The following is an 18822-nucleotide window of genomic DNA, read 5'->3' on the forward strand; positions in this document are numbered from 1 at the left end:
CTTATCAAATTTAGACGCATTACTTACGATATCCCTCAAGTATTCAGTTGGCCTTGAAGTGAAAACAAAATTTTCACTGGACAATAAAAATATAGCACTTTCATCTTGGTCATCCATCGAGTTGCAGACATTCTCTCATGCCGCATCATATGGCAATAGCACAAGGTAAAAATTATTTGTTAAACCAAATCTACTGTGGACTAGTCCAAGCAATCCAACTAGGAAGCAATACATGTAATAGTATTTTTTTTTTTTATTTTCTCTTGTTTTTTTTTTTATTGTAATAGGAGCATGCATTAAGATGAATTTATTTGCCATCGACGGAGGAGGGCATGATCCAATTAATAATTTCTAGAACAAAATGTTGTTTTGGCCGAAAAAGAGCCCGTAGCAATGCCGGATCAAGATTTTCTTTCGGGTTTATGTTCGAAGTCCGGATCCGAAAATGGGAGAAGAGAACCCTAGCTAAACCGCGGCCCTTTCTTCCCTCTCGCGGAGACTGAGAACAGGGGCGAGGAGATCATGGCGAGCCGGCGATGCGTCGCTTCCTTCACTCGCCATTTCCGATCTCGCCTCCTTTCGAGCACCGCTTTGGGGAGCCCGCAAAACCTAATCTTTCGAGCTCTAGATCCCCCGGCCCTCCGAGGTCCTCTCTCGAACCTCTTCGGGTCTCCCCTCGGATTCCGATGCGTCGTTTCCCTTCGATTCAGTACCACCTGCCTCTTCTCTTCTCGGCCGACGAATCCTTCCGACGAGGAGAAGGAAGAGGATGAAGAAGAGGGTGAGAGCTCTGATGGAGAGGACGACGAAGCTCGGGCTTCGAATTGTGTGGTTCAGAGAGGGAAATCGGGGGAAGAGAAGGTAAAGGAAGCGGGTGAGATCGGATACAGGGTGATTGGGCCGCTGGATCCATCGGAAAACCCATTCAAACCTTATGAGCCGGTTTTTGCTGTTGTTCAGGTCCGAATTGTGGAAAAAAAAAAGGTTCTTTCTTTTCTGTCATTTTTGCTGCTCATTTAAAGGCTTCTGGTAACTTATCTTGTTTATTTGGTTCAGATTGGTTCTCATCAATTCAAGGTCAGCAATGGGGATTCCATTTTTACTGAAAGATTGAAATTTTGCGAGGTCAATGACAAGGTTGGATGCTTTAGTTGATGGCTTGTTATTTTTCCCCTTTCTTTCTTCCACTCTTGTTAGTTTTCTATTCTCTGCTTGATATCTTGGTTACACTACTGAACGGAAACTATCTAGGGTAATAATGGTATGCTGGTTGTAGGATATATGGTGAGTATTACAATTCGGAGCCTGTAAATGAGGAGAATATGATACAAAGTATTCAACATTGATGCTTAGGCAGATCGCATATTCTCAATAATTTGACTCGTTGATGTAGAACCAATGGTACATGAAGAATCAGCCTTTGACCTAAGTATTGGAGCAAAAATTATGACAAATTCATCTGTAAAGATTATGATCCAATAGATGATAATATATCTTCCCCATGGTGTTATATTTGGAGTATCAACTTAGCTAAATTATCCTGGTGCTATCAAGTTAAGATATCAGGGCATAAGTATGCAGTTGGATCTACACAGACAAACTGGTAGATTCCGTACCAATTGCAATGCTCCCAATTGTTGACTGCATAGATTCCGTACTGTCATTTCTTCATAATTAAGGTCAGATCCTTCATTACTGAATGCTTCAGTATAATATTAAGTGCTTTGTTGCCACTTCCATTCAGACATTCGTTGGACTTTCATTCCTTGTTTAATACCATAGTTACGTCCTCCTTGCACACTGTGGATCTCTTTCTTTGTTGTTAGGACCAAACCCATATTAACTAGTTCTCAGTTTCTTTGTCCTTCATCAATGGTGCTTATTTCAGTCAATTCACTGCTTTATGATGTCATTCTCTCTCTGACCAGTGTTTGTTCTCATTATCTAATATATTTCATGTCATTTTTCTGATGCTATTCCATGAATCTGTGCCATATCCAGTGTCCACATTCTAATAATAGTACATCTAACAATTCTTTCCTTCAGTTTCGTTTTCATTTTGAAAATTTACCTATGGTAGCATCAGCTCAACAGTTAGTTTAAACTGTAGAAGTACATCTACATCATCTAGTTTGGATTATGATGGAAGCAGTTTGGTACATATTTGCATAATTTGTATATGTCAAATTGCTTGCTTAATGGTATATCTTGCTCATGGATTTTGTTTTCCCTTCCATAACATACTTGTTATGTTGTTTAAACATGTAGGCTAAAACCATATTTTGGCATAGAGATATGGTATTCGTGATGTTATGATGTGACAAAATCTCTTTTTTTTTTCAAAGATGAGAATTTTAGAAAGATATATGGATGTTATTTAACTAGAGGTGAGCCTAAGCATAATGGTTAGGTGGTTGTATTATGGCCTAGGTGTCATGGGTTTGAAATGTAGAAACAACATCTCCGCATGCGGGCTAAGGCTAAGTATATTTGACCCCCGCCCCCCCAACAAAAAAAAAAAAAAGTGGCGGGAGCCTTGTGCACTTGTTTGCCTCTTATGTGGACTCCATTTAATTAAGTATACCTTTTAAATTGCTATTTAAAAGTTTTTAGTGGTAATATTGTTTAAGTTTTTTTTCGAAAAATATAAATTTAATCAATTAAATAAAGACCACAGCGGTGGTAGTGGCAGCAGTGGTACCAGTTGGAGGTGTTGGTGGTTAACAATATGATTGACTTGTTTTTGAAAATAATGAAAGTAAAAATTTCTTCTATCATTTTGTCTAGAAATAATGAAAATGACTTTTGAAAATAGAAAAAAATAACATTATATATATTTTTTATCTCAGTTTTTGAGAGTCTGTTTTTAAAAAATTAAAATAAGAAATAAAAGCGATGCCAAATAGCCCCTAAGTTTTTCACCTTGGCATGGTATTAGAAGTTGAGAAATAAATGACTCTCTTCTATGAGCCTCCACTATTTAAGTGTCCCTTGCGAGTTTCAGTCTCTTGGAGTTGCAAGATTTTAGGTGGCTGGGATGATATGCATGAAAAAGGTGGAGCTGATGGAAGCACCGATTGTATGGAGTGCTTCTGTTGTTGTGCTTGTTGGCCTGCTGAAATCTTGATGGATGGCCACACCATGTTATGCAGCCAGCCAGTCTGAGGAGTAAACTGGCCCAGTTGAAGGTCCATTGAGAAACTGGATTTTTATGTCATTTAGTGAGTGATCATGGGGTCCTTGTTCTTCCCGTAGTTTCCAGGCCATTAGGTGCACTACTTATAACAAAGGGGAGCCTTGTTCTGTGATCTCTTGGGCTTACTGTTTATGTCCTTTCTTTTTTATCTTGACACTTTTCTTCTCATTTGTTTTCCAACGCTTCTCTTTTATGGTTGCAGATGGATTTAACTCTTTCTTTTCTTGGTCTTGGCATTTATGGAACCATGTTTGCTTCTAGTTGTTAGAATGCATACGTTTTGCCTATGTTATGTTATAATCATGATTTTATATTACTTATTGAGTCTAACTGGTTTCTCTGCAGTTAATTTTGAACAGGGTTCTGATGCTGGGATCACAAACTCAGACAATCATCGGTAGGCCAGTAGTACCTGATGCAGCTGTGCATGCTGTTGTCGAAGAGCATGTAAGAGAAGTCTATTTTTATTTTTTAGCGCTCTCTTCTTTTTGCTTGTGCAGATGCATTTTTTGTTTTATCTTATGGAAGTTATTTTTGGTATACAAAAAATGATTAATTTTTAATCAACAATTGAAAATCCTTTAAGTTATTTTATGAATTTGAGATGTTGGCTCAAAACACACAATCAGTCAGCTGACCTCATTTTTCTAATGATTTTTTCTTTGTAGTGCCTGCCAGTTTCATCCAACTGCATGATTTCAAGAGAAAAAATTTTAATCTTTAAATGACAAACTTGCATGGCTTCGAATGAATAACAATCTGTTTAAAGATGATATACTAACCAATCATCAAATCTTAGTATACGGATGATTCCGTTATATATATGCGTTATTGAGTCTACTATGTACTACTAGATTTTCAGAATGTTTGACAGGCATTTCAGGGTTCTTGTCTCCGCTGTTTTTAGAACATTTTCCATATAACAACAAGTGCAACTTTTCTTTTCAGGCTTTAGATGCAAAGGTAATCATATTCAAGAAAAAGAGAAGAAAAAACTACCGTCGAACCAAAGGCCATCGCCAGGTAAGTCAAAATATTTTCAATAGAGAAATTTAAGTTATTGACCTGTCAGGAGCTGGTTCTTACCCATGGTCCATTATACTTTCAGGAGTTGACTAAGTTAAGAATTACTGACATCCAAGGAATAGACGAGTTAGAAAATTTTGCGACCACTGCTTAGCGTGGATATTAATGATCAGCAAATGGACACAACTGCATCATTTAGAACTCTTCCCTGGCATGCTCACCTGGCAATTTAGACCGCTTACACCTCTAGCATTGCAAGTTTTGCATCGGAGCTTTTCAGAAAATGGATAAAGAATTACTTGCAGTCATTTGTGTAAGTGAATTAAATCTCATGGCATATCCCTGAAAGAAGAATGAGGATATTTGGTCAAGTGGAACCAGAAAAATTTGGATTCCTGAAATGCTGATTAGTGAAACTGAATGTTCTCAATATTCAATGTGGCGTTTCATATAACAATTTATTTGGCATGGTCAGTACATGTTTTGCAGGTTTGTAATTTGATGTAGATATTGCTTTACGCTGCATGGAAAGAAGATGTTGGATTCAGAAAGTGATCCAATTTTTCTTTTTTTTTCGTTCTTCAGGCCGGGCTTAGATCTGCAATTTTTGGATAAGCCAGGCCCGAGCCCAAGCTTGGGCTCAATTTGAATCCGATTAGGCCGGTCTGAATTACCTATTTGGATAAAAAATAGGTCTAGCTTGAACCCAATTAAAATTTATATTTTGTCTTACTTGACAAATAAATAAGCTAGCTAAAAATTGGGTTTTCTTCTATAACACATGTAAATGATACATGATACGCTATTTTTAGTTAAATTTATTTTAATTTATTTTTTATTTTCTTATTATTCTTTCTAAATAATAATATACAAAAATAAATTAGTTCAAGCTTAAATCTAGGTTTCATTTTGAGCCTTGTTCGTGCTCGAGCTTGCTGGGCCTAAGCAGGCCAATAATTTACTTGAGCTCGGTCTGAAAAACTCGGTTTTAGTCTCGGTTTGAACTCTTTTGGGCCTAGCCCATGGCCCAGCCCGAGCCCATTTCCAACTCTATTTGTTATTCTTTACATTGCATGGACGTAGGTCATGGGAATAATCCATATATGCATATCTTTCATCCATGGCCACTTCAGAAAAGCAGGCTAAACTCAAGATATACGGAAGATTGGCCCTCCTTTGTTAGTGTAGGAGTTGATGTGTAGTTGAAAAAGCAAAACTAATGAACTTGTGGGAATTATGGATTCATGGTCTTTTGCAAGTGAAACCTACTGTACATGCCAGCTATACTCAAAGAAGCTAAATCTTCAGGATTCTAGGTATTGATCTCCATGGGCTCATGGAGCTCATTTCACCCTTAAGATACTCTGTCACGCCCCGAACCCAACACCCGGGTCCGGTATGCGACCGGCCGCATGAGCCTTAGAGCAATGCTCTGAAGATCATACAAAGCCTAAGATGAACAAAAATCTAATAAAATCATAATTAATTGATCAATTCAAATAAACAAATCCAACATATCCAGATAATCAATTGGTTCAATTACAAGATCTTCAAATGTTCAACGACTTCAAAGAAAAATAAACTAACTAACTAGCTAATGACTTTGATACTCGCGCTCCGCGCCCAATCTATCCATGTTTATGCATCCTGCAACTCTGAAAAAAGAAAACAAAAAGAAGGAGGGTGAGCTTTATAGCCCAGTAAGAACCCCTACACATCCACACCAATACAATAATAATATAAATTTGAAAACCACGATAAATCGATGCACATTTCATGAAATCATAAACAATTTCCAAAAAACTCAATTAATCAATATAAGAATGTACATCAAACATCAATAAAAGTTCAGTCACACAAGAATGATATAGCATATGATAGCTCATAAATCTTCATTACTGTTTTCCATGCTTTTTCTTTTCATTCTATATTAACTTGATCTGTATCAATTATCTTTCCGACTTTGGGCTACATCCCGGTCACGTTTCCGGCCCGTGACGGGGCAATCAATAATAACGAAATAAGCCCAAAAAAGTGCTTGTTTATTTAATCAATACATACACACACATCAATTCCTTTTTCCACTTTATTTCCGACCTAGACTAACCATAGTCACGTTTCCAACCCGTGACAGAGGAATCAATATAACATAGTTAGTCCATAACACCAATTCATTAGTCCGATTTTATAAGTGTAAGTTATGCTCAAGTATGTATCCATCATACTATCAATTACAAATAAACATGATCAAATTACGATTTAATACCAAAATATCATAACAGCCACATTCATTAATGCAATTGTGCAGATGCAAGTTATGCGCATGCATGCATCCATCATGATACCAATTACAAACAAAAACGATCAAAATATAATTTAATATAAAACTCTTTTTGCTTCTTACTTATCAGGATCATAGCACATTATACATATATAGGTATAAAATATTTATATCATGCAGGTCAGCGTACAAGGATCCTTACTTTTTGTTGAAAAGCTCAGATAAACTAATCATCCGCCCTCACAGCGATCTATGAACCGAAATGCGCAAAACCACGCTCAGCATCCTCTCGTCCAACAAATTGTTCCCCTACATAACCAAGTCAATATTAAAAATTACCCAAGATATCTGACAATCTAAGACCCCTGTTTGATCCTCTAAAGAGTCCTCTAAAATCTAGCATCTTAAGACTACCCAGGGTCCTCAACAATAATGATCTCTCTAGATCCAAGTTTAGAGAGAGGGAACATAGCAATAAGAGAGAGACTAGAGAGAGGAGATAAAATAACAGAGAAGAGAGAGCGATGGTTCTCTCTCTCTCCCTCTCTTCCTTCCTTCTTGCTATCTTCTCCCTGTGGGCATGCTCCGCGGCAATGGGCGCCCTTGGCCGACGACCCCAGCAGTCGACGACCCAACGTGGTGCCGGCCACGCGCCATGCCCGGCGACGTCGGCCAAACGAAAGAGTGAAAGACCGAAACAGGGGAGTTCAGTTCACATCGATCTGGCAGCTTGCCGGCCGGATTCCCAAGGCGACGGTGGCCCAAACACAAAGGAGAAGGAGGAGAGGGTGCTTACCTTGCCTCCGGTGAACTCCTCCGGCAAGCCGACGGCTAACAATCCAAGCATCTCATGGATCCCCTTTTTTTTCTTCCCTTTTTTTTTTTTTGAAGGGCTCTCGGTTGATGCGCTAGGAAGAGGGGAAAGAGGTCTTTTATAGAAGAGGATTGGTTTAATTTAGGTAAGATTTAATCCCAGTTTTTCCTCTGTTTATTTATTTATTTATTTTTTCCTTCCTTCCGATGGATTCGGGGAGGAGTTGAAACAAGGGAGGGAAGACTGTTCGGGAGTCTCCCTCCCGTTTCATGTGTGTCGGGCCATACCAGCCCCCCAAAAAATGTATGCCCTTACATTCTCCCCTCCTAAAAAAAAATTTTGTCCTCAAAATTTATACACCTGAGATTTCGAATAATTGCAGATACTTGACCTTCATCTCTTCTTCGAGCTTCCAAGTAGCCTCTCTTTCCGTATGATTGTTTTATTGTACCTTCATAAAAGGAATGGTTCGATGTCGTAGCACCTGATCTTTTCTGTCCATAATTCGTGTTGGAAACTCCTCATAGGTCAAATCCTCATGAAGATGTAATGGCTCATATGCTACCATATTGCTCGGGTCTGCGATGTATTTCTTCAACATTGACACATAAAATACATTGTGCACACTAGATAAAGTCAGTGGTAAAGCCAGTCGATATGCCACATCTCCAACCTTATCCAAAATCTGAAACGGACCCACATACTTAGAGCTCAATTTACCACGAACCCTAAATCTCATCACTCCTTTAGTGGGTGACACTCTCAAGAAAACATGATTCTCCAATTTAAAATTTCAATTCTCTCCTTGTATTATCAACATAACTCTTTTAACGACTCTGAACTGGATGAAGTCGTTCTCTGATCACTTGCACATTATCTATGGTTTGTTGCACTATCTCTGGGCCTAATAATTTTTTCTTACCCACATCATCCTAACACATAGGAGATTCATGTTAAAATATTCCAAGTCTAAGACCAACCAAGAAATCATCAACCGTTAACGCTAAATTTAAGATGCCCATGTTTCTTCCAAAAGTTGTCAACTAAAGAAGAACCCACTGGTGAAAATTACATAGCTACCTCTAGATCATCCATAGAATCAACAACATTCTTCTCTATTAGAAACTAACTCAATTGTTCCATCATAATACCTTTTAGATCAAATATTAATATCCTTAACCTGTTTCAAAATAACTCAAACCACCACACTTCCGTTGCGCACTCTGATTTAATTCATTAAATACTCTAAAGCCTCTAAATGATTTATGATCGAAATATCACTTTGCACTAGGAGTAAGAAAAATCCAAATTTTAGAACTTTAATTGGGCAGAACCTCCAGATCTCTCTGTCCCCAATTTATGTAGAGTATACTAACCATAATTAATACTCAAGCCATTAATCAAGTTTAAGGTCACCACATGATCTTCACAACTGTTTTAGAATCCAAAATATCTAGGTTTAATTTAAAATAAGTTAACCTTGGATTCTTTTAGCAATTTGATTAGATAATCTACGTTGATCTTCTTTCCAAAAAGATTTGCTTCAAATTCAATGGGTTAGAAGTCATTGAGCCAATACACTATGATTAGAAATTAACTCTATGGATCTCCAGATCTTTTTTTTCACCAAGATTCTTAACATCCATCAGCAATGCTATATATGATAATTCATATAAGCATCTCATGTCCGAGGTCTCTACTCAATATGACATTTATTAGTGGCTTCACCAATAATGACAAAAAAAAAATCCCTGCTTAAATCTTAAACCTAGGCTTGAATTTTACATTAACACATCAAATAGTTTTCTACAATTACAAGTAAAATCTAGTAGCCCAATCCAAATGTGAGAATTCAAATAATTAGAATTCCTCTATCAATATGCATACTCTATGGCCTCAAAATAATCAAATACATTAATAGAAAATAGACCTATTTGTAATATCCAATATGCCAATACCAGATATAATCCACATACATATTCAACTTCGAAGAACATTCCTTTCAATATTATGAAAACTTCTTAGCTCACTCTAATACTATAAAAGGTCTACGTACAAATCCCACTCTAATAATTAGCAGCAAAACCAAAAGTGCTACCACATCTACACCCATATCAAGTTTGAACTTCCAAATCATTGACACAACATCTAAATATGGTACAACTAATATGCCATGGTTAACCTTCATACACTTACGTTAGGTCTAACCTCTCTTATCATGATCAGAGACAATTTATCCAGTCCTTCCGTACTCGTCGAATATCAAACCCAATACTTATATTTTATCACAATGTCTAGTGATCTTATACTTAAGCACTAAATTTAATTTTGCTACTTTATGTCAAGTTCAGAATGTTCATAACCTCAAGATCTGACACAATTCTATCGCAATCCCTAGTGATCTTAAACTTATGCTTTGGTTCTAATTTTGCCACTATCCCCAATGATCTTAAACCTCAAACTCTGATGCCACTAAGGTCACAGTCTCTAGTGGTCTTAAACCTTAGATTATAATATCATTCCTGTTACAATCTCAAGTGATTACAAACCAAGGCTCTGATAGTTTTTTTCTATCATAATTCTCCACTCACACTCACCCGACTCTAAACCCTAGGATACCTTAACCTTAAGCTCTGATACCACTCTGTCATGCCCCGAACCCAACACCCGGGTCCGGTACGCGACCAGCCGCATGAGCCTTAGAGCAATGCCCTAAAGATCATGCAAGGCCTAAGATGACCAAAAATCAAATAAAATCATAATTAATTGATCAATTCGAATAAACAAATCCAACATGTCCAGATAATCAATTAGTTCAATTACAAGATCTTCAAATGTTCATCGACTTCAAAGAAAAATAAACTAAATAACTAGCTAATGACTTTGATACTTGCGCTCCGCGCCCAATCCATCCATGTTTATGCATCCTGCAACTCTGAAAAAAGCAAACAAAAAGAAGGAGGGTGAGCTTTACAGCCCAGTAAGAACCCCTACACATCCACACCAATGCAATAATAATATAAATTTGAAAACCACGATAAATCGATGCACATTTCATGAAGTCATAAATAATTTCCAAAAGACTCAATTAATCAATATAAGAATATACATCAAACATCAATAAAAGTTCAGTCACACAAGAATGATATAGCATATGATAGCTCATAAATCTTCATTACTGTTTTCCATGCTTCTTCTTTTCATTCTATATTAACTTGATCCGGATCAATTATCTGTCCAACTTTGGGCTACATCCCGATCACGTTTATGGCCCGTGACGGAGCAATCGATAGTATCACATTTCAAACCTATGACAGGGCAATCGATAATATCACATTTTCAGCCTGTGATGGGGCAATCGATAGTATCACATTTCCAGCCTGTGACGGGGCAATCATAATATCACATTTCCAGCCTGTGATGGGGCAATCAATAATAACGAGATAAGCCCAAAGTCCTTGTTCATTTAATCAATTCATACACACACATCAATTCCTTTTTCCACTTTATTTCCGACCTAGACTAACCGTGGTTACGTTTCCAACCCGTGGTAGGGCAATCAATATAACATGGTTAGTCCATAACACCAATTCATTAGTCCAATTATATAAGTGTAAGTTATGCTCAAGTATGTATTCATCATACTATCAATTACAAATAAACATGATCAAATTACGATTTAATACCAAAATATCATAACAACCACATTCATTAATCCAATTATGCAGGTGCAAGTTATGCGCATGCATGCATCCATCATGATACCAATCACAAACAAATACGATCAAAAAAAAAATTTAATATAAAACTCTTTTTGCTTCTTACTTATCAGGATCATAGCACATCATACATATATAGGTGTAAAATATTTATATCATGCAGGTCGGCGTACAAGAATTCTTACATTTTGTTGAAAAGCTCAGACAAACTAATCACCCACCCTCACAGCGATCTATGAACCGAAATGCGTAGCACTACGCTCAGCGTCCTCTCGTCCAACAAATTATTCTCCTACAGAACCAAGTCAATATTAAAAATTACCCAAGATATTTGACAATCCAAGACCCATGTTTGATCCTCTAAAGAGTCTTCTAAAATCTAGCATCTTAGGACTACCCAGAGTCCTCAACAATAATGATCTCTCTAGATCCAAGTTTAGAGAGAGGGAACATAGCAATAAGAGAGAGACTAGAGAGAGGAGATAAAATAACAGAGAAGAGAAAGCGATGGTTCTCTCTCTCTCTCTCTCCCTCTCTTCCTTCCTTCTTGCTATCTTCTCCCTGTGGGCATGCTCCGCGGCAATGGCCGCCCTTGGCCGATGACCCCAGCAGTCGACGGCCCAACGTGGTGCCGGCCACGCGCCATGCCCGACGACGTCAGCCAAACGAAAGAGTGAAAGACCGAAACAGGGGAGTTCAATTCACATCGATCTGGCGGCTTGCCGGCCGGATTCCCAAGGTGACGGTGGCCCAAAGACAAAGGAGAAGGAGGAGAGGGTGCTTACCTTGCCTCCGGTGAACTCCTCCGGCAGGCCGACGGCAAACAATCCAAGCATCTCATGGATCCCCCTTTTTTTTCTTTCCTTTTTTTTTTTAAGGGCTCTCGGTTGATGCCCTACGAAGAGGGGAAAGAGGTCTTTTATAGAAGAGGATTGGTTTAATTTAGGTAAGATTTAATCCCAGTTTTTCCACTATTTATTTATTTATTTATTTATTTTTCCTTCCTTCCGATGGATTCGGGGAGGAGTTGAAACAAGGGAGGGATGACTCTGTTCGCGAGTCTCCCTCCCGTTTCATATGTGTCGGGCCATCCCAGCCCCCCAAAAAATGTGGGCCCTTACATATTCGGCCGTCGATATTAAGTTAGATGGTTTGCACCAGTAACTGAACCTTAATAGACGATTCTAATCCAATCAAAAATATTGAAGCTAGTTGCTATTAGATCTTGTTGCTGTTAGATCTTGTTGAATATCAAAGTGCCATGAGTAGAATGTTTCTTTGTTGTTTCATATCTCAGCACAGATGCCCAGAGTCTTCCTCATCTTCTTCATGAGGCTGCTGCTGTCTCTCTTTTCGCAATGCCTTCAGAATAAGAGGGGAAAGGGGAAGATCTTGGTTGGTCTGGATGAGTAGTTCTTCATCAATTTTAGCATGTGGAAGCCCCACGAAAGCATAAAGAAATGCTCTTTAGTTTGGTCCCTAAGATTAGTGAGTCTCCAATTATCATTATATTAATAAACACTTCATCTAACATCCACTCGAGAACTTCACATTACATCCACTTGGGGTGATAAGGATTTCCACTATGGTGCTATGTTGATCTCCCCAGATCATGGTCGGCTTATGATAACTGGAATAGTATAGTGTTTTTGATGAACAACATCAACATTTAACTCTTGGCATGCGTCTAAAGTTGCTCTAATCTATTAAAATAGTTGCACCTCAAATGCATCCAGACAGACTTTAGAAAAGAGCGGTGCTGCCAAAAACCAAAAAACTGTACATCGCCCATATTGCGGAGTGACATAAAACTTTCACATTGATTTCTTCATTAGAATTTTTTTTTTTGTTCCAAGTCAATGCGGTTTCCTAGCCATAAATAAATCTCACCAACGCTTGTGAATCGTAACAATTCCCAGAAGTACAATTTTTTTGAGCACAATTTATGAGTCACTAATATGGTTTGAAGAATTTAGAGACCCAACTTTCATGTCTCTTAGCAAAACACCATGAAAACCATGTTCTACTGCCCACCTCGCACTGCAAAGATTGCAAATGATTTAGGCTTCATTTGGCAGAACTGTTGGCAGTAGAGCTTTCCGAAGTAGAGTTTTTTGAAGTAGAGCTTTTATAAAAAACTATTTTGCCAAACGAAGCCTAAATGAACGGAACCCAAATGCTGAAAGGAACGAGGACAAATGTCGTGTACTTATAAGTCATATGTGGGTCGACGCAAGTGGAAGCACTGTCTAGCTTTCAAACAAGAGATATGCTTAGAGAAGTGCGGATTTGGATTGGAGCATATCCTTCGGAAGTGCTCCTTGCTTTCTTCCATTGGACGCGTCACAGAGTGCCTTTTTTTTCTCTCCAACTTTTTGAGGTGGCTGAGAGCTCCCACTTGGCATCTAATACATCCTAGGATGGTGCTCATGCTCATCCTATCCTTTATTCGCATTTCCAGCGAGCACTATCTTTCTGTAGTTAATTTTAGCAAAGGAAGCTCAAGCAGGAGAAACTTGATTTGAAATCTTTTTAAGTTAGAAAACAATAATAGTAGTAGTAGTAACTTTAATAATGATAATAATAAATAATAATAAATCAAGATTGCTGCTGCATCAAACTTAGATCATATCAAATCTAACCATTGCCCCCTAAAAGTAACTCACAATCATAAATGAGTATCTATAATTACTCCATATAACTTTCTAGACTAGATCAAAGCCTATGCGATTGCTGCTTTTCCATCTTAAATTTAATAAAGTCAATCAAAATAAAAATTAATGGTATTTAAGAAATTATTAAAAAATTAGCCTCTTTTGTCACTAACTTGGGGACTTGGAAGCTTGATGAAGTACTTCTCCTCTACTTTCTCCCCACTCATCTCCTTGTTCTCACGACAGGCCATGGCGGCCTTTCCACCGCCTTCTTAACTAAAAGTTTCCTCATCAACCAAATCTAATCCATCCGTCTCCTGATCCTCTCCCGGTTTGAAAAGCCATCGACTCTATTCCTAAAAAAAGACGACATGCTAGAAGTAATAAAGTGTGTTTTGATGAGATTCGATGCATTAGTGTTGGTATGATTGCACTCGAAAAATAAAGTATGTTGCTTGTTCATTGGCTAATAATGGAATAATTAGGGAGCCAATGAGTTGTGTCAGTCCATTGCTATGATTATTTAGTGGAATGACATCCACTTCAGCTGCTCAAGAATAGGACTAATCTACTTGCTTTTTCTTACGTGGAATTGCAGATCGATATGAGGCTATAGTTCTGTAAGGCCTCTCTCTCATTTTGCATTTTATAACAATTTTTCTTTCTTTGAGGGAAAAAATGCATGTTAAAACAGTCCTTTTTTTGGAGAACTGTTCCATCGGAAAAGATAGGGTTAATTAAGAGGAAGATGATAATATAATATGATCAAAGAAAAGGAATTGCGAAATAAAAAAGGGTATAGCCAAATAACTCTTGCAAATTCATCTAATCATAACTTCCAAGATGATCACCTTAATTTATAGAACTTCGTAAAGATTTTCACAAACAATATTGGGACAGGAGCGAGAAGGATCCAGTGCAGCCAATGAGATTTATTTTTCTATGAGTGTCCTGCTAGATGAGTCAGAATTCCAATAAACCTTGTGTTGGCAAGGAAGCTTAACCAAGGGTAGTCTAAATAATTAAAGAAGGAGCATTTCATGTAGAAAGCATGCATCTAGCTGCTTCATGGTTGTCATTTGAGTATCTTTGCCCGCTAACTATGAAGGTAACTTTAGTGGAGTGTTGGAAAGTTATGATATTAATAATAGTAATATACCTTGTCACTTGTCAATTAGGTTCATTAAACTAAGTTAATACTCCAATAGTTCTCTATGATGGATGTGATAACCTTCTTTCAGTTGGTTTGTCAATTAGGTTAGAGATAGATAGACCAATCCAAACTCCGAAAGCAATAATAATACATTTTTGCATAAATTCAGCGGGAGAATGCTAGCCAAATGTGCATCTTCACTATTTTTCTCTTAGACCAAATACATTTTTACTATATTGGGAAAAAAAAGAAAATTGGAGTTTTGAGGTCTACATAGTTTACTCCAGGGGGAAAAATAAATAACTTACTAAATTTTTTTATTATATACATGGCTAAAGCTAAAAACAATTTATATTAAATAAAGTATTATTTATAGTTAAAAAATGGAAGAAAAAAAAGTTAGTTGGCTTTTTCGTCTGCCTTACTCATGATAATCTCTTTTTTTCTATTTTTTTGATCTCATCATTTTCAAAATTTGACTAGCCAAAATATCAAGTGAAACAATTGATCGTCACAATGATTTTTCGAACATATGTGTTTGCACATGCTTCTTCTATACTAGTGCAATTCAAATAGTTGATGAATATAAGAAAATTAGAAAATACAATAACATGGGATATAAAGATTTTGCTGGATCCACATTGTTCTTCTAGATATCTTCTACTCTACTGACTTGTAGATTAGGATAAGGTAATAAGAATGGGATAATGTAAAACTGGCATTGGTATGCTGCTTGACTCTCATCCCAAATAGAACCAAAACAAGATGAGCTTGGATTTCTAAAGGGCTAGAGTTGTCACTAGATAAAAATTGGAGGAAATTTCCTATGAAGCAGGTTCCTTTCATGCTTTTTCTTAGTCAGGGGATATGACTAGGCAATATGTCCTTTTATATATATATATACACAAACTTGGCCCCCTCCACCAGAAAAAGGAAAAAAATCAGCATACCTCATTTTGAGAAACCAAAACTAGAGACTTTCGTTATCATATAGGTCCCATATTATTTTCGAGAATGCGAACCGTATATAGGCTAAAATCTAATAACACCATCATGTCAATCCATTATCAATCCGAATGAGCTAGTAATGCAATATCTTACCGTCTATATGGATTATAGATTGCATCCATTCTAATACTATTTGTGATGATTCAAAACATCATCCAAAAAAAAAAAAAAGTTGGCTTTAAGATGCTATTTAGATGGCTTGGTTTAGTGTGTAATGGGGATAGGACTAAACACTTGGCAAAGACTCACTTTGATTCCTTAAATCAGACATCCCGAGGAGTCTCCCGAACACCCCTGGAATCCATCATGTCATAAGAACATGACTAGATATAGAAAGAATGACGTGATGGCAGGGAACCAGGCAGTATCTAGAACGGAAAGAGCTGCCAATCCCGGCCATCCAATTGGTGGGCCCTTGAAACATGCGTACGGTCAAGATAAGTGGTCCTCGTTTCGCACGAGGCAAGGCAAAGCGAAATATTCCTATCAACTTTGGACAGCTTAACAGCCGAGGATATTCCATTTGGATTCCGGAATATCATGAATACTCCAATTTCCTATTATCTTTTTAAAACATGAATGCTTTTAGTAATAAATTCATCGAGCTTACAATCCAAAATAATTTTTGACTTTATATGTAAATTTGATAATATGTTTTAAAAATTATAAATGTCCAAGAAATGGTTAAGATTTTAAATCTGATGTGGGTTAAAAGAAATAAAAACTGGAGTTACATTCTCTTGGAATGCCTTTACTACCCCATAGACCTATTTTTAAAGCTTGAAAAAAAAATGAATTTAAATAATACTATTAATCTTTAGTTATTTTTCTTCTATTGCTATCTTGTTATAGGGCCCTTAATATATATCTCACAATTTTTGCTAATTTGTTTGACACTTTGCTCGTATTTTAATTATTTGGTAGGCGTAAGCTTTAAAAGAACCTTTCCCATAAGATAATATTAAAACGTTATAGAGCAAGGCTATATTTAATTTATTTATGCTAGATTTACTTACGTATGTAACACTTATTTGTGACTAAATATTTCAACAAATAGTGGAGAAAAGAATATTAACACTCCATCAAAGATTTGTAGCTAAAAATATAGTTTTGAGTTTTAGTTGGCGCCGCAAAATCAAGGGATAGTAGGAGAGTTAAGTGGAAGGCTGGAAATCTTTTTATATAAATAAATTGCTCGTGGGCAATGGATTACACAATGAAAGGTAGCCTTGTGCCAAATAACTTTAAATCGTGCAAACTCAACCAAGACATGATTCAATTGGTTATTTGCTTTAATTGTTCAAACATTTTACCTTTGCTTTGTACTTTAAGTATTTCTCATATTACTTGCATCAAAAGATCATAAACCGTGGATAAACATGTAGGGAAAACTCAAGTGCCCCTAAAGTGGATAAACGGGGGGGGGGGGGGGGGAGGAATGTCCGTTTCTAGAAAAGTAGAGTTGCCCATTTCCTTTTATAATACCCTTGTTTGGCCGAAGGTGATGAGCAGAAGGTCAAGGATGAGAAGAAAAAGACCAAAAAACTTCAAAACATGAGAAAAAAACCTATATATGGTTTGATAAATAAGCGTGACTACATGATCAAGGCAAAAAAAAGAGTTTATTGGTTTAAAACAATGTAATTGCTATTTTGGCTTAAAATAAAATAAGAATATATATAGTAGAACTATTATAGGGCATCTATACAATAGTTTAAATAAGGTTAGCCCTGACTACACAATTTGTGGCTGAACATCAATCACTAAGTCATTAAATATGATCTATTATTTTTAAATTGTTTACGATTAAAAACTCATTATTTAGAGATTTATAGTCTATGTATTCAATAGTCAAAAATATAATTGTTGTGATATTTAGGTTGTCCATTTTTAACCATTAAATACATGTACTATAAATTTCTAAATCACATATTTTTTTCAAAAGTAAGTAATTTAGAGATAATACATCATAGCTAATAGCTTGGAGAGTCATCGATTCCCAGCTATATATATATATATATATATATATATATATATATATATGTGTGTGTGTGTGTGTGTGTGTGTGTGTATGTATATATATATATATATGTATATATATATATATGTATGTATATGTATATATATATATATATGTATGTATATGTGTATGTATATGTTATACACACTTGCGTGCATAGACATACACATACAAGGATAATACATACATATAACAAACATACATACATGCTAGATCTTGGGGCAAGCTTTTAAGATTGATGTGCCAACAAAGTATGTTTTTGAGCATAACAAATTAGGAAAACTATAGGAACACCCCCTCAACTTTGGGCAGGTCTCACGCACACCCCCTCAACTTTGAGCATGTCTCACATACACCCCCTCGACTTTAAAAAGTTTCAAACAAATTCCTCAAGTTTCCAAACTATTCCAAACTGATATTGTCTTTCATCTCCGTTAACAGCATGGTGTCACATAACCATCACATGGTAGTATAAAATTATATTATAACCCAATTGCCCTTCCATCATAAATGTTTTGTTTGACTAAATGCCCTTCTTATCTATCTATTTTGGCGTAAAGGCTGATTTAAAGAACAAATAAAAAGCAGATTGCATCTTGCGCATGAAATGACTAATCTTGCTTCGTGCGAATGCATCGTTGGATCACCCATCGCACTGATCTCACAGTCTAAATTCCTTTATTTATACACTTGCACAAATCTCAAAGCATCACTGCATAACCAGTATCACCTCCATCTGCACGAGTTTCAAAGCGATCAATGGAAGATTTAGATTATTCATTTGCTTACACAAATCTCAATGAGACTATAATGATCAGGATTATCAGTCCATCTGCAAAAATCTTAAAGTGACCATGTAGATAATCTAAATTATTCATCAACCTGCACAAATCTCAAAGTTGGGGTGGATGACTTAGATTTATGCAAACAAGGAGCAATTGGAGAGGGCCT

The 18822-nt window shown here is 36.7% G+C and overlaps 1 protein-coding gene across 2 annotated transcripts; it reads left to right on the forward strand.

Moving 5' to 3' along the window:
* The first annotated feature begins 452 nt into the window (after positions 1–452).
* LOC103715580 (large ribosomal subunit protein bL21m-like) lies at positions 453–4679 on the forward strand. 2 transcript variants are annotated; one of them, XM_008803263.5, is made up of 5 exons: positions 453–960; positions 1057–1137; positions 3542–3643; positions 4145–4219; positions 4305–4679. In XM_008803263.5, the coding sequence occupies exons 1-5, from the start codon at positions 523–525 to the stop codon at positions 4374–4376; spliced, it is 768 nt and encodes a 255-aa protein (XP_008801485.4). In that variant the 5' UTR covers positions 453–522; the 3' UTR covers positions 4377–4679. The 2 variants fall into 2 exon arrangements, with proteins under 2 accessions (XP_008801485.4, XP_088562561.2); XM_088706435.2 differs by having other exon boundaries at positions 462–984; positions 4305–4518.
* Positions 4680–18822: the final 14143 nt, after the last annotated feature.

The sequence above is a fragment of the Phoenix dactylifera genome, chromosome 1 (assembly GCF_051530095.1).
Source record: "Phoenix dactylifera cultivar Ajwa chromosome 1, Ajwa_hap1_PhDact_Kaust_v1.1, whole genome shotgun sequence".
In the NCBI taxonomy this organism is placed as follows: Eukaryota; Viridiplantae; Streptophyta; class Magnoliopsida; order Arecales; family Arecaceae; genus Phoenix; species Phoenix dactylifera.